We start from the raw sequence: 16,408 nt of genomic DNA on the forward strand, positions 1-16,408 counted from the left end.
GTGAGGAAAATGGAGGAGAAATAAGGAAGGATGAAGTGAAGGCAGTGTGTTAAGATAATGAAAGCAGGTAAGGCACCTGGTCTGGATGGATGCCATGCAGAATGTCTAAAAAAAGGAGGTACAGTGATAGTGGACTGGCTGGTGAGGTTATTTAATGTTTGCTGGAGAGAGGGTAGAGTGCTGGAGGACTGGAGGAGTGCCTGTATAGTTCCACTTTACAAGGGAAAAGGGGACAAGTGTGAATGTAGTAGTTTCAGAGGGATTAGCTTGTTAAGTGTAGTTGGGAAGGATTATGGGAGGGTTTTGAATGAGAGGATTAGGAGAGGAACAGAGGGAGTAATTGGTGAGGAACAGTGTGGATTTAGGACGGGTAGAGGTTGTGTAGATCAGATTTTTGTGGTAAGACAAATATGTGAGAAAGCTATAGGAAAGGCGAAGGATGTTTTTTGGGCTTTTATGGATCTGGAAAAGGCTTACGATAGGGTAGACAGAACGGCACTGTGGGAGGTTATGCAGATATATGGGATAGGAGGAAAGCTTCTAGGAGCTGTCAAGAGTTTTTATGAGAGTAGTAGAGCTTGTGTCAGGATTAGAAATGGAGAGAGTGAGTGGTTCGAGGTAAAGGTGGGACTTCGTCAAGGATGCGTTATGTCGCCCTGGCTGTTCAACTTATACATGGATGGGGTAGTGCGAGAGGTAAATGCAAGGTTAGTGGGTCAGGGATTGGAGATGGTTAAAGAAAATTGAGAAAAGTGGGAGGTGAGCCAGCTGTTGTTTGCTGACGACACTGCACTTGTGGCAGGATTGGAGGAGGGACTGAGGAGGTTGGTGACAGAGTTTGGGAGAGTGTGTGATAGAAGAAAGCTGAAGATAAATGTGGGTAAAAGTAAGGTGATGAGATGTACAAGGGGTGAAAGTGGCAGTAGACTGGAAGTGAGCATAAAGGGAGAGCGACTGGAGGAAGTGGATAGTTTTAGATACTTGGGTGCAAATGTGGCAGGAAAAGGTGGAGTGAAGGTGGAGGTAGAATGTAGATTGAGAGAAGCGAGTAAATGCCTTGGTGGATTGAAGAGTGTAATGAGGAATAGACATTTGGGAATGGATGCTAAGAGGAGACTGTACAAAGGAGTGATTGTGCCAACAGCACTGTATGGGGCAGAAACATGGAACATAAGAGAGGAAGAGAGAAGGAGTTTGAATGTGTTTGAGATGAGGTGTCTGAGAAGTATGATGGGGGATACTAGGCTAGATAGAGTGAGAAATGAGGAGGTGAGGAGAAGAACGGGAGTTGAAAGGGAGTTGGGAGATAAGGTTGATGAAAGAGTATTAGGATGGTTTGGACACATGGAAAGAATGAGTGAAGAAAGACTAGTAAAAGATGTATGGAAGGCAGATGTGGAGGGAGTGAACATGAGGGGACGTCCTAGGATGAGATGGGTGGATGGGGTGAAGGGGGCTTTGGGGAAGAGGGGAATGTCTGTTGAGGAAGGACGGGAGAGGACAGAAGACGGGTGAATGGAGAATGGTTGTATATGGATGATGTTGTGATGCATGAGGTGGAATGGGTGAGGTAGTATGTGTGAGCAAAATTTGACGCAGCCCTAAGGGATTTCTCCCTGTCTTCTCCATTTATGCATGTGGGGACGGAGAGGGGGAGGTCGCCGATTTAATGAAGCGGCCTTGCTGTGGATGTGCTCTGTCTTGCGACACTGCTTCTGACCCAGGGCGGTGGACGAGGTGCAGGGAAGACCTGTCATCCAGGAGGTGCTAAGATGAGAGGGAGGGTGGAGGGGTGTGGAGTGTATTCAGGGATGGAATGGGTGGGAGTGAATTTATTCCTTTTCCTTTTTGGCTACCTCCCTTGTAAGGGTGAAAAAGCCTTGGTATATATATGTATGTATGTATTTTTTTGTTTTGTTTTTTGCAGACAACACTTTTGTGTGCCCACAGCAGGAGGAATTATTGTATTCAGTAGGAGATAAGTCTTATGTTTATGCCATTGAGAGAACCTATAGTTTTGCCTCCAAACGGCTTTTACAGCTACTGATGAAGGACAAGGATCTAATGGGTAGATTAAGGTGAGGACATTGTTGATGTTTCTATTGACTGAAATTAACATGATTGCATAGGACACCCATTTTTGGCAACAGAAAAGCTTGGCATACTCCACAAATAACTTGTACATACCACATTTAGATAAGCATTCACAGCTTAGTTCTGCACAAAGATATTGTCAACTACAAAATAAAAACCAAAATGGCATCCGTTGAATAATACACGGATATGATAGGAACACTTGTATACATACATACATACATACATATACCAATGTCTATTTCCCCCTTACAAGGGAGGTAGCCAAAAAAACATACATATACCAAAGGCTTTTGCTTCCTACATGGGGGGTAGCCAAAAAGAAAAAAGGCATAGAAACCACTCCCACCCATTCATTTCCTATATATTCCACTCCCCTCCACCCTCCTCCCTCTCTCTTATCTTGGCACCTCCCATGCATTCCATCCCCACATACTCCACTCCCATTCAGCCCCCTCCTTCCCTCATATTTTGGCTCCTCATGGATGGGAGAGCAGTGCAGCAAGACACAGCACATCCACAGCAAGGCTTCTTCATTTAATCAGTGACTCTCCATCCCCCTCGTGCAGAAAAAGAGAAAACAGGAAGAAATCCCTTCTGGCTGCATCAAAATATTGTTCACACATACTCCCTCACCCCCCATCCCCCGCCCACTCCCTCTCATGCATCACAGCATCATCCATACACAACCATTCTCCATTCACTCATATCTTCAATCTTCTCCCGTCCTTCGTCAACATACATTCCCCTCTTTCCCAGTGCCCTATTTACCCAATCCATCCAACTCATCCTAGGTTGCCCCCTCATGTTCACTCCTTCCACCTCTGCCTTGTACATCTCTTTTACAAATTTTTCATCACTCATTCTTTCCATGTGTCCAAACCATCCCATTACTCTTTCATCAAACCTATCTCCCAATTTCCTTTCCATCCCCACTCTCCTCCTCACCACCTTGTTTCTCACTCTATTCAGCCTAGTAATCCCTATCATACTTCTCAGGCACCTCATCTCAAACACATTCAAACTCCTCCTCTCTTCCTCTCTTATGTTCCATGTTTCTGCCCAATACAGTGCTGTTGGCACATTCACTCCTTCATGCAATCTCCTTTTACTATCCATTCCAAAATGTCTGTTTCTCATTACACTTTAATCCCCCAAGGCATTTACTTGCTTCTCTCAATCTACATTCTACCTCCACCTCTACTCCTCCCTTTCTTGCCACATTCACACCCAAGATTCTAAAACTATCCACTTCCTCTAATCTCTTTCCCTTAATACTCACTTGTAATTTGCCGTCACATTCTCCCATTGCACATCTCATCACCTTACATTTATCCACATTTATCTTCAACTTCCTTCTTTCACACAACTTCCCAAACTCTGTCACTAACTTTCTTAATCCTTCCTGTGATCCTGCCACAAGCACAATGTCATTAGCAAAAAACAATAGTCTTATCTCCCACTATTTTCCATTTTCTTAAACTATCTCCAATCCCTGATCCATTGCCCTTGCATTTACCTCTCACACAGCTTTCCTCCAATCCCATATATCTGTAATACCTCCCACAGTGCTTTCCTGTCTATTCTGTCATAAGCCTTTTCCAGATCCATAAAAGCCCAAAAAATATCCTTACCTTTTCCTAAAGCTTTCTCACATATCTGTCGTACCACAAAAATCTGATCCACGTATCCCCTACCTGTCCTAAACCCACACTGTTCCTCACGAATTATTCCCTCTGTTCCTCTCCTAATCCTCTCATTCAAAACCCTCCCATAAGCCTCCCCAACTACACCCAACAAACTGATCCCTATGAAACTATTACACACACTTGTCCCCTTTTCCCTTGTAAAGCAGAACTATACAGGCACTCCTCCAATCCTGCAGTACTCTACCTTCTTTTAAACAAACATTAAACAACCTCACCAGCCAGTCCACTGTCACTATACCTCCCTTTTTTACACTCTGCATGACACCCATCCAACCCAGGTGCCTTATCTGTTCTCATCCTTTTAACCACTTAAGTGTGAGTCAAATTCTTGCACTCACATACCTTTCCAAACTCTCACTAATTTCCTCAATCCCTCCTCTGATCCTGCTACAGAGTAATAATAAACACAGAAAATGTGATCAAACCAGTTCGCAGAATCCGGGAGTAACTCATGCACAACTACAAAAAATATAATAGACGGTGACACCGGCACCCTCATGTACCCACTCACGCTTCATGACACCTATGTAGGGGTCATGGTACCAAAATGGTTAACAACTGCTTTCACCTCATCTTTCCTTATTTCTCCTCCATTTTCCTCACTCATCACTGTCCTTTTCTTAGCACTTCCCACTGCAACTTCCCTATCCTCCTTCACATTTAGTAACTCTAAAATACTCTGCCCATCTTCCTCTTATAATTTTTGCTTCCATTATCATCTTTACATTTAAACCTTTCACCTTTTCCTCTTTACTTGATTGACCTCTTCTTCCTCTCTTAATTTCTTTCCAAAACATCTTTTTATTTGTCATACTCTTACCCCATTTCACATATGCTCACTTTTACCCCATATCACACATGGTCACCTCTCCGCCTCCTTTATCTTATGCTTTACTTCTCTTTTCTTTGTATCTCTCATATGATTCTCTCATCCTATTTTGTAACCAATCTGTAAATGCTTGCTTCTCTTCTACCACCTTCTTTGCCTCCTCACCCCACCACTCACTACCCTTCCTTGTATTTCCTCCCATCCTCCTTGTTCCACACACCAACTTTGTACACCTTGTGACACCCTCATTGAACCTTCCGCATTCCTCCACTCCTAGTTCTACTTTATCCTTCACTCCTTCCCACTCCTCCTTCAGCTTCTTCTTGTACTCCTTCTCCTTTTCTTTCTCATTTAAGCAGTTTACTTGAAGCACCTCCCTACCTTCTGTCTTTTTCCTCTTTTTCCATCCTCCACTCTCAACCTTCCAAAAATTGATCTGATAGTCCCCCACTCGCTCCCCTTAGAATATGTACATCCAAAACTCTTCCTACTCTTCTCCTGGTTAACACTACATATTCCATCAATGCCCTATCTACCACCCTTCCATCCACCACCCTCTCCCATGTGTACTTATGCTTGACTTCCTAAACACTATTTGCTATCATCAGCTCTCTTTCTAGATCTCCACCATCAACTGTCCACTACAGTTTTTTTCTTGGAACTCCACACTTCTCAACTATCCCATCTATTGATTGATTTCCTACCCTAGCATTAAGACCTCCCAATATTACATTGACATTTCTCCCTAAACCCCCTATATACTCATTTAATTCTATCCAAAAGCCTCCCTTTCTTCTATACTCTTCTCACTACCAGGCAAATATGAATTTACAAAAACTCACATCTCCTTTCCCAGTTTCACCTTTATCCACACTAATCTTGAAGAAATCTTCCTTTTTTTTTCTGCCAGTCAACAAGCATGGAAAGCCAATGGCTGTATGTACAAATTTTACTGGAGTGTAGGCACTTAGGTCAAAGGCTTGCTTTCAAGGTGCTTGTGATCTGTCTTGTATGGATGTGATACCCCAACCATCACCAAAGCCTTGAGGTAGCATCTGGATTTCTATGGCCTAAAGTTTCTGTAGATGAGGATCATGGGGAACCACTGAAGAGATCATATGTCACCAGGCACTAGAACCATGTGACTCACACTGAGGACAATAACCCTTGGAGAGAGATGACCCAAAATAGACTAGGCCGAGTGCCCACGTAGGGCAGAGCTTCACCCACCTGAAGACGGCTAAAATAGTTCAGGGAGTCACAGAGCTGGAGGACAAAGGTGAGTGCAGCACTGCACTGCACCCAAGTGATGGATGGAGATAAGAATGCTCTGAACAGTAATGTTCCCAACAGATTCTCTGTTATGATGTCATGTCGATTCCCGTTCAAAAATCTGTTAGGTTGTCCTCCATGGTAACTTATCAAATATTACTTGGAAGATATCTTCCTCGTATGAGATGTTGTTGATTGGCTTTATAGATGGAATGCGAGATGTTTTCCCACCCGACACCCATTCCCAAGAGTCATGAATGATGTTATACTCTATATATCTGTGAGTGTAGGTGTGTGAGTACATCTGTACATTAGTAAAAAAAAAAAAAAAAATCCAACTAGTTTTGCTGTTCATATTCTTGTATCTCAGGCTATATCTTATCATGGCTTTGTAGATTTTTTCTTATGTCAATTTTTTCTCAGTTTTATATACTGTTTTATTAAATACAACTGATAAAACCAGACATCAAATTGTCATATTCATAAACAAGTCAAAGAAATAACATCAGTGGCCGTTGATAGAGATCTCGGGCCAAGTCTAGGTTGAGTGTCAGTCCCTCTTGAATGTATCTCATGATCTAGGAGAGTGGATTGACAGGTTTTGAAAATGGACAGTTCTGTTGTCCATCTTGAAGGATCACCACAAGCAAGTGCCTATCATAGGTCTCATTTGTAAAGGAGACATTGTTCAAGAGGAACTGTATGTTTTTTTTTTTTGTTTTTTTTTCCATTTTGAAATAATGGCATATAACCTTGAACTTTTACTTATATTTTACCTTGCCTTTGATATTCTACAGATCAGTGAAACATTACTTCCTGTTAGATCAAGGTGACTTTGTAATGCATTTGCTGAGCCTATGTGAGTGTGAACTAAGTAAGAACATAGATGATGTTGTTCCAACACGGTTGGAATCGCTAGTGGAGCTTGCACTTCGAACAGCAGCAGTGAATGTGGACCCTTACAAAGATGATGTGCATTGTGTACTTCTTCCCTTCTCACTCATGAACCAGATGCTCCGAATACTGAGGTTAGTTCCTACAAATAAAATGCATTATTTAGAAAAGCACAGTAGTGTAGTTTTAAGATTGTAGAAAACAGTTACTTAATGATCATAATTGGTTATATCAATTGATTTACTCATGTTTTTATTGTTTTTTTTTAGTATTGATACAGTAGAGGAGCGGGAATACTGGCCTCCTCATGACCGATTGCAACTGTCTGGTCTTCAAGGTTTTTCCCTGAACTATCATGTGACATGGCCTGTGTCACTGGTGTTAGACAAGAAGTCCATAGCTTGCTACCAGATGATCTTCAGACATCTCTTCTTTTGTAAATATGTTGAGCGACTTTTGTGCCGGTGAGTCAACAAAATGGAGAATTATTGTATATGGATGATGCTGTGATGCATAGAAGGGAGTGGGTGGGGGATTGGGGGTTGAGTATGTATGAATATTTTAACGCAGCCTGAAAGGATTTCTCCCCATCTTCTCTTTTTCTGCATGAGGGGACGGAGATGGTGGGGTCGCTGATTAAATGAATCAGCCTTGATGTGGATGTGCTGTGTCTTGCCACACTGCTTCTGACCCAGGGCAGTGGGCAAGATGCAGGGATGAACTGTCATCCAGGAGGAGCCAAGATATGAGGGAGGGAGGGGGGGGTGAATGGGAGTGGAGTATATAGGGATTGAATGGATGGGAGTGGATTTTATACCTTTGTTTTTGGCTACCTCCCTTGTAAGGGGGAAATAGCCATTGGCATATGTATGAGTCAACGAAATGAGTTTAGACTTGGAAGACTTTAGCTCTGAGAAAGGTAGACATTGAATATGAAAGGTTAGAAAATGGTGGAGGAGGATGGGAGAGACAGTTCAGGGGGAATTAGGAATGAAATGGAGCATAGACTGGTAAGGAGAAATGAGAGTGAGGAAAAATTGATCAAGCAGAGACAGAGTAGGAGGAAATAGGCTAGAAAGAGTAAGGAAAGGTAGAAATAAACAAGGTGAGGCTTGAGGACGAAAGTAAACTGAAAAGATGCTTACTAGCTGAGTAGGTTAGAATGTCGCTACTTGCAGAGGAGGTTGAGATGACAGCAGTTTGAATCTTGCAACCAGTGAGTTGGACCAAGGGCATGGTTCATTACATTCCATATTACAAAGTCCTTTGCAAGGGGCACTGTTCTAGTCTCCTGATAGGGGGATTTCATGATGTTTAACCAAATAGGTTGAGATGGAGAATGTGAAAGGTTTAGGAAATATGAGTAGGGAAGGAAGGGAAAGTAGAGGAAGCAACAGAAGATAAAGAATGGGAAAATAATCTGGTTGATTAACAGCATTATTTGATATTGTGGAAATTGGAGGATTGAGGAGAGGTTAGGCACAAACAACAAAAGAGTGGGTGAGGTATTATTAAGAGATATCAGAGTATAAGTAAACAAAACACAGCGTTGCTGTGGATGTGCTTCTGACTCAGGCAGTGGGCAGGAGAGGGATGACCCTTCATCCATGAGGAGCTAAGATGAAAAGAAAACAAGGGTGGTGGATAGGAGTGGGTGCATGCATTTGACTTGTCTACCTCCCTTATAAGGTGAAGAAGTCCTTGGTGTATAGATAGATAAGTAAAGCATGGAAATTTGGTTACAGTGAGGAACAGTAAAATTAGAGAAGAACTAATGAATTAATCTTGACCTCTGCAGTGTGTGGCTCAGCAACAAGGTGGCAAAGAGTTTCCCATTATCAGCTTCACGAACGTATGCTTCTGCCTTCACCCTTCGTCAGCGGATGCTCAATTTCATCCAGAATATAGAATATTACATGATGATAGAAGTTATTGAGAGAAATTGGCAGTCTTTTATAGCAAAGATGAAAAATGTAGGTATTTTATATACATTCACAAATTGGTTTGATTGTGTATAATATGGAGATGTTTTTTTTATATTATTGCCTCTAACCTGAGCAGTATTGTGGGGGGATGGATGACCTTTCATCCATGAGGTGCTAAGATGGGAGAACCAGTGACTGGATTTTGAATGGATGTTCAGTGGGTTTATTTTTTGACTCGGTCCCTCCTTTTAAGGGGGTGAAAGACCCATTGATCACAAGATGCTTCCCAAAAGTTCTGGTAATATGAATATTGTAAGAAAGTAAGCAACATGACTTCCTTTTTCTTTTTGTCAGTTCAAAGCAGCCCCATCAGACAATACAGTGTCCACCCCCCATTTTTCTCTTCTTCTTCTTCTTCTTCCAAAATTCCATACATCCTTGGAAAATTTTACATATGAGGGCCTTTAGCACCTGTAGTTCTGGATCTTCTCAGTAAAGTCAGATTGACACTGTCAATTGCATTTTCAGTCTAGGAAATGAGAAAAAAAAATCACAGGGCACCAGGTAAGGAAAATAGGGGAATGCCTAACATATTGTTGGAACAAGGAAATGCTAGACAGTTGGTATATGGGTGAAAGTGTTGTCATGATTCAGGACCCAGTCCATATTCCTCCACTCTTATCGACTTCTAATGACAGAAGACAAACTGTAAATAGTTGGCTTCCTCTGTTCAAATTACTGGGGCTTTTGAGTAGCACCTTAGTAATTATGTATACATAATGTGGGTATGTGCCCCCTGTCCTAAGGGAGAAAGAACCTTTGCTTCTTTTGTGTTAATGTAAATCTTGGTTGTTTTGTTCATTTCAGGTAGAGAATGTAGATGAGGTGATGTTATGTCACTCCAACTTCCTGAACAGTGTGTTGAAAGACTGCATGCTCACCTCCCCAGAACTGTTGCGCATTGTCTCCAAAATGATGGCAATATGTGTGTCCTTTGCAAATTTTATCCTGGTGAGTTTATGCTGTCCCCCAACTCTTAATACTGTCATGTACCACTTCCCTGAATGTTCATTTCCTCTTTTTGCTGAAATCTGTGGTGAAGAAGGATGCTCCCACCAAGTGTTCCCACTTGAGATGTAAAAGGTGATAAAAACACGATGGAGATAGGGCTAGGCATCCTACTCTCTGTAGCCCCAAAGGGGACATTCTTAAAAAAAAGATAATAATAATATAAATAAATAGATAAATAAAGGCATAAGAGGGTCTGGGAGGAGTTTTCAAAACAGAACCCTAAGGTTTGAGTCTTTTAATGTGTGTGGATGTGGTACAGAGATAGGCAGTATGTTTGTGAGAAGAAAGATGGATGTGTTAGCATTGAGTGAAACTAAGTTGAAAGGGAGGGGCAAGTTTGAGTTTGGGAGTGTAGTTAGGAGGTTCTCAGGAATGAAGAGAGGACAAGGGAGAGAAGGGGTGGCTATACTAGTAAGTGAAAAGATAGGTAAACGTGTGATGGAGTGGAAGGAGGTTTCTTTAAGATTAATGTGGATGAAGGTGAAACTGGGAAGGGAGATGTGGGTGTTTGTAAGTGCATATAGATCTGGTAGTGAGAAGAGTGTAGGGGAAAAGGAGACTTTTTGGATAGATTTAAATGAGTGTATAGGGGGTTTAGGGAGAAATCTCAATGTAGTGATATTGGAAGATATTAATGCTAGGGTAGGAAATCAACCAATAGATGGAGTGGTTGGTAAGTGTGGAGTTCCAGGAAAAAATCATAGATGGTGGAGATGTGTCCAGAAAGTTGATGATAGCAAATACAGTGTTTAGGAAGAAAGTTGAGCATAAGTGGTGGATGGAAAGTGGTACATAGGGCTTGAATGGACTACATAGTGGTAACCAGGAGAAGAGTAGGAATAGTTTTGGATGTATATGTTCTAAAGGGAGAGTGGGAAAATATCATAGAATTTTTTGGTGGAAGGTAAGTTGAGAGTGGAGGATGAATAGGAAAGAGGAAAAGGACAGAAGGTAGTAAGATGCTTAACCCCTTCCATACGGTGCCACATACGTAGGCGGCATGAGGAGCAAGTGGATACGTGAGGCTGCCATATCGGCGTCTTGATTATATTTATTGTAGTTGCCCCTGCGTAATGACATACTCTCTAAACTGTCTTCATCACATTTTCTATGGTTATCAAAATTCACGGGTGAAATAGAGAACGATCGATATAAACGGTGACTATATTTTATGATGCGAGTATTATTACGACACCTCGTACGTCTGGCAGCTAATGCTGCCCGCGAGATTTTGAACCGTACTGAAGAGGTTAAAGTAAACTGCTTAAATGAGAAAGAAAAGGAGGAGTACAAGAGGAAGCTGAGAGAGGAATGGGAGGGAGTAAAGGATAGAGTAGAACTATGAGTGGAGGAGGAATGGGATGGTTCAAGGAGGGTGTCACATGGTGTGCAAAGATGGTGTGTGGAACAAGGAGGATGGAAGGAAATAGAAGGAAGGGTAGTGAGTGGTGGAACAAGGAAGCAAAGAAGGTTGTAGAGGAGAAGTGAGCATTCATAAATTGGTTAAAAAATAGGACAAACAAATCATGTGAGAGGTACAAAGGAAAGGGAGTTGAAGTAAAATATAAGATAAAAGGGAGAGCAGATGTGAAATGGGGTAAGAGTATGACAGAAAATTTTGAAAGTAATAAAAAGATGTTTTGGAAGGAAATTAAGAGAGGAAGATGAGGCAAATCAAGTAGAGAAAAAGTAAAAGGTGCAAATGGAGAGATGATAATGGAAAAGACATCAGTAAGAGGAAGATAGGTAGAGTATGTTAGGGAGTTGCTAAATGAAGGATAGGGAAGGAAAGGTAGTTGCAGTAGGAAACTAAGAAAATGACCATGATGAGTGAGGAAAATGGAGGAAAAATAAGGAAAGATGAAGTGAAGGCAGCTGTTAAGATGATGAGAGCAGGTAAGGCACCTGGATTGGATGGGTGTCATGAGGAATGTGTAATAAATGGGAGGCACAGTGATGGTGGACTGGCTGGTAAGGTTGTGTAATGTTTGTCTAAAAGAGGGTAGAATGCCAGAGGACTGGAGGAGTACCTGTATAGTTCTGCTTTACAAAGGAAATGGGGACAAGTGTGAGTGTAGTACTTACAGAGGGATCAGTTTGTTGAGTGTAGTTGGGAAGGCTTATGGGAGGGTTTTGATTGAAAGGATTAGGAGAGGAACAGGGAGTAATTGTTGAGGAACAGTGTGGGTTTAGGACAAGTAGGAGTTGCATGGATCAGATTTTTGTGTTAAGACAAATATGTGAGAAAACTTTTAAGAAAAGGATATTTTTTGGGCCTTTATGGATTTGGAAAAGGCTTAAGGGGGTACGCGACACCTGGAGGTCATTTTCTAAAATATTTAGAGTAAAGAGCTGAAACTTCTCAGGTAAATAGGTATCCATATTGCCTACATTTTAGGTGAAGCAGAATGGTGTATGTACACATGTACACATGTACGTATACCAGTAGCGACATTTAAAAGTGCACAGCACCATTATTCGTGGACCAATTTGTTTTATTTTTTGGCTATGATTAGTCAGTAGGCACACCTAGGGCCGATCATTGAGTAATTGAACAATTTCCTTTATACTTTTGCATACAGGCATTTCAATTTTAATGTCTGGCAAAAATCGTGAAAAATACAATTTTTTTGCTCTTGTTTCCATTATTACTCCAAACTCTTTCATTCTATTCAAAATATTGGAACGATCGGCCCTAGCAGTTACTAAAAGTAATATTCCCTGTAAGTTTCATCTAAATCTAATGTATATTAGATTTTTTATGATTAAAAAAAAGTAGAAAAATATCGAACGGAGATATGGCAACTTGAAATATGAATATATCTGTAACTTGCTTATAGTTTCACCAATTTGACTGATTTTTTCATGGCTTAATTCTTATTATATAATAAGTAAGTACAGTAAAAATTATCAACATATTTTAATTATAAGTACTTTAAATATTGAAAAACTAAAGTATAAATATGTCACAGTAGTGACGACGCACAGACGACATCATATAATTTGCTTTTTTCCACCTTTGGCGGTTTCTTCATATGAAACCTCTCTGCTGGGGGTCTTCAGGGTATCTAAATCATTGGAAAGAGGTTTATTTTCCAGTAGTGGGCGCCTTCTCTTTCCTCATCAGATTCCCCTCGCCAATCTATGTTGGTAGGGCACCCCCTCCAGCATCATATGATGTCCCTTCTTCTTTCTTCTTCCTGTATAGCCTTGATCTTTTTCCTCTTGCTTTCTTCTTTGGATTTAATCTTCCTCTTTGAATTGTTTAGTCTAATGTTGTCCTTTACCTCTATCACCGTCACAGAGGTGCAGGTGAGGGCGGTGGTGGAGTGAGAGGTGGTGAGATCTTTAGTCGTCTTTGACTGCTTGCCATCTTTAACTGCTGTTTTTTGTCATTGTGATGTTCTTTTGTTCTTTTTGCTACCCATGATGACTGTACTAAAGAGTAATATGTACTAGCTAAAGTAATAGATTGCAATGAGAGCTCATGAAACATGCGAACTTCCCTTTTCAGAGCTAGCCGGGAACTAACGCTTAGTTTCGCACAAAGTTGGCGAAATATTCTCCCTCCACCTTCCTCCCTTCCTCTCCACAATCGTATTGGCTGTTGATACACTGGGCGAGTGTAAATTAAATCAAATTTCAACGTTATTCGCTGCGCCTGAAGGTCCTAAGTGGCACGCCTCCCTCTAGTGTGGGTTGCGCCTTTAAATCTGTCCCTTTAAACCTCACCTAGGACCTTTAAATTGCGCGCGGCTGGAAAATTATTTGTCGGGATTTATTTCTAAGTGGTATACGAACATTGTGAACACAGTTTTGAAAAATGCCATATCTTGACCAAATTCACCCCCCCAGGTGTCGCGTACCCCCTTAACCCATTCAACTCCGATGACAAGATTCTTGTCATTTTGTCAAATAAAACAAAAAATCATAAAACACCAAAATGTTTGATCAAACACCAGAAAAATATGACGTCAGTCCTCGCGTGGTCAATCGACTGACGTCATATTTTTCTGGTGTTTGATCAAACATTTTGGTGTTTTATGATTTTTTGTTTTAATTGATCAAATGACAGGAAAAGTCATCAGAGTTGAAAGCTGTTAAGAGCAGTCAAGAGTTTTTACGAGAGTAGTAGAGCCTGTGTTAGAATTAGAAATTAAGAAAGTGGTTTCAGGGATGCATTGTGTTGCCTTGGCAGTTCAATTTATACATGAATGGGGTGGTGCAAGAGGTAAATGCAAGGGTAATGGGCCAGGGACTGGAGATGGTTAAAAATAATGCAGAAAAATGGGAGATAAACCAGTTGTTTGCTGACAACACTGCTTGTGGCAGGATCAGAGGAGGGATTAAGGAAGTTAGTGACAGAGTTTGGTAAGGTGTGTGAAAGAAGGAAGTTGAAGTTAAATGTGGGTAAAATTAAGGTGATGAGATGTACAAGGGAAGAATGTGGCAGCAAATTGGCAGAATATTAAGGGATAGAGACTGGAGGAAATGGATAGTTTTAGATACTTTGGTGCAAATGTGGCAGGAAAGTGAGGAGTGGGGATGGAGGTAGAATGTAGATTGAGATAAGCAAGTAAATGCCTTGAGGGATTAAAAGTGTAATGAGAAATAGACATCTGGGAATGGATGCTAAGAGGAGATTGTATGAAGGAGTGATTGTGCCAACAGGACTGTATGGGGCAGAAACATGGAACATAAGAGAGGAGTTTGGATGTGTTTGAGATGAGATGTCTAAGAAGTATGATAGTGGTTACTAGGCTGGATAGCGTGAGGAATGAGAAAGTGAGAAGAAAAATGGAGGTGGAAAGGGAGCTGGGAGATAGGGTTGATGAAAGAGTATTGGGATGGTTTGGACACATGGAAAAAATGAGTAAAGAAAGATTAGTAAAAGAGGCGTGGAAGAAGTGAACATGAGGGGGCAACCAAGGATGAGATGGATGGATGTGGTAAAAGGGGCATTGGGAAAAAGGGGAATTTCTGTTTAGGAAGGAGGGAGAAGACAGAAGATAGGGGTGAATGGAGAATGGTTGTGTATGGATGGTGTTGAGATGCATGGGAAGGGAGTGGGTTGGGGATGAGTGGAGAGGGAGTATGTTTGAATGATATTTTTGATGCAACCTGAAGGGATTTCTTCACATTTTTTTCTTTTTCTGCATGAGGGGACAGAGAGGGTGGTTGCCAATCAAATGAAGCAGCCTTGCTGTCAATGTGCTGTGTCTTACATTCCCTCTAACCCAGGGTAGTGGGCAAGATGCAGGGATGACCCATCATCCAGGAGGAGCCAAGATAAGAGGGATGGGAGTGGAGTATGTGGGGATGGAATGGATTGCCCCTTTTTTTTTTTTTTTTTTTTTTTTTTTCTATCTTGTAAGGGAGGAAAAAGTTGATATATGTATGTACGAGTCTATGATATAAATTTATAATTCTTAGAAAAAGTAAGTTACTGTTGTAGGTAGTATTTCTGTAAATAATTTTGTTTGAATGAAGAGGGGCCGCTACATAACATTGTGGTAGGGAGTCAACCAGCTTGGGCTGTTGGGCCTTGCTGTGGAAATGCTGTCTTGCTTCATCATGTTTGACCTAAGTGGTATGGTGGGGGACAGATGATCCTTTATCCATGAGATGCTAAGTTGGGAGTGGTAGTGAATGGATATCAGATTGGTGTCTGCTTTTGACTGAGCCATCCTCCCTTATAATGGTAAAAGGCCTTTTGTTATGTATGTATGGTATATCTGTGATAAGAGAATTATAAGGCTATAGCAAAAAGAGAGGATATAAAGAGCATTGATGGAGATGAGAGATTAGAGTGTTGTAATTTGGAGTGTCTGATAAAGATGGAGAAGTTACAGTGGAATGACTGTTGAGATTGCTTGTGTGTCTTAGGAAAGGAAGTGTACTGGTGGATTGGAGGAGTGTATATATAGTAGTTCTGCAATACAGTGGGAAGGGAGACAAATATAAATGCAGTAGTTTTATAGGTAGAGCTGTGGATAAGATGAAATTTGTGATTGGATGTTTCAAAGCACCATGATTGGTGAATACATTGAAATTGAATGTACCAAACCTTTCTACCCACTTGTTATACATACAGAGCTAGAGACTGACAGTTACTCTTAGGGGCTGACACTTTGTCTCTGCACTGGGCCCATTATTTTTCTGTCATCTTCAACTGTATGTCCACCTTAACACATGAGGAGAGTTGATACCCAGGGAGACTCCACATGTACTATTACATTCTGGGGACATGGAAACTCTTCCACATAAATACAACACAGTCATAGGTCCAAAGCTTCTTCCCAGAGAGATATATGAGAAGGCCCCAAGGACCATTGCTATCCACTAGGGTTACAGGTTTCCAGTTGATGAAGTTGGAAACAACAATCATTGTTATTAATGAATTACTTCATATTTTCCCAGGCTTTGTATGCACATTACTACTGAAGAAATTGTATTTTTAAGGGTTGTGAATATACAAGTTCCCCATGTTTTATGGATTTATGTATGTACCAATTTGGCCCCCAGTGTATATCCTCTTAAGTTTTCTCAGTCTTTATGAGATCACTGATGTGCACCAGCATGAGCCATGTTATGTAATGCTTTCAGCTCTGCTA

The 16,408-nt window shown here is 41.1% G+C and overlaps 1 protein-coding gene across 2 annotated transcripts in view; it reads left to right on the forward strand.

The window, feature by feature from the left end:
- The window catches only part of LOC143035860 (gamma-tubulin complex component 2-like), a 72,679-nt gene that overhangs the window by 38,053 nt on the left and 18,218 nt on the right, over nt 1–16,408 (forward strand). For both annotated transcript variants that reach the window (XM_076202952.1, XM_076202953.1), the window contains exons 11-15: nt 1,928–2,078; nt 6,702–6,932; nt 7,068–7,262; nt 8,597–8,771; nt 9,591–9,734. In XM_076202952.1, the coding sequence (XP_076059067.1) occupies nt 1,928–2,078; nt 6,702–6,932; nt 7,068–7,262; nt 8,597–8,771; nt 9,591–9,734 (896 nt within the window). The remainder of the gene's footprint in view (nt 1–1,927; nt 2,079–6,701; nt 6,933–7,067; nt 7,263–8,596; nt 8,772–9,590; nt 9,735–16,408) is intronic.

Source organism: Oratosquilla oratoria, chromosome 19 (genome assembly GCF_046742065.1).
Source record: "Oratosquilla oratoria isolate Oo_2021 chromosome 19, ASM4674206v1, whole genome shotgun sequence".
Lineage (NCBI taxonomy): Eukaryota > Metazoa > Arthropoda > Malacostraca > Stomatopoda > Squillidae > Oratosquilla > Oratosquilla oratoria.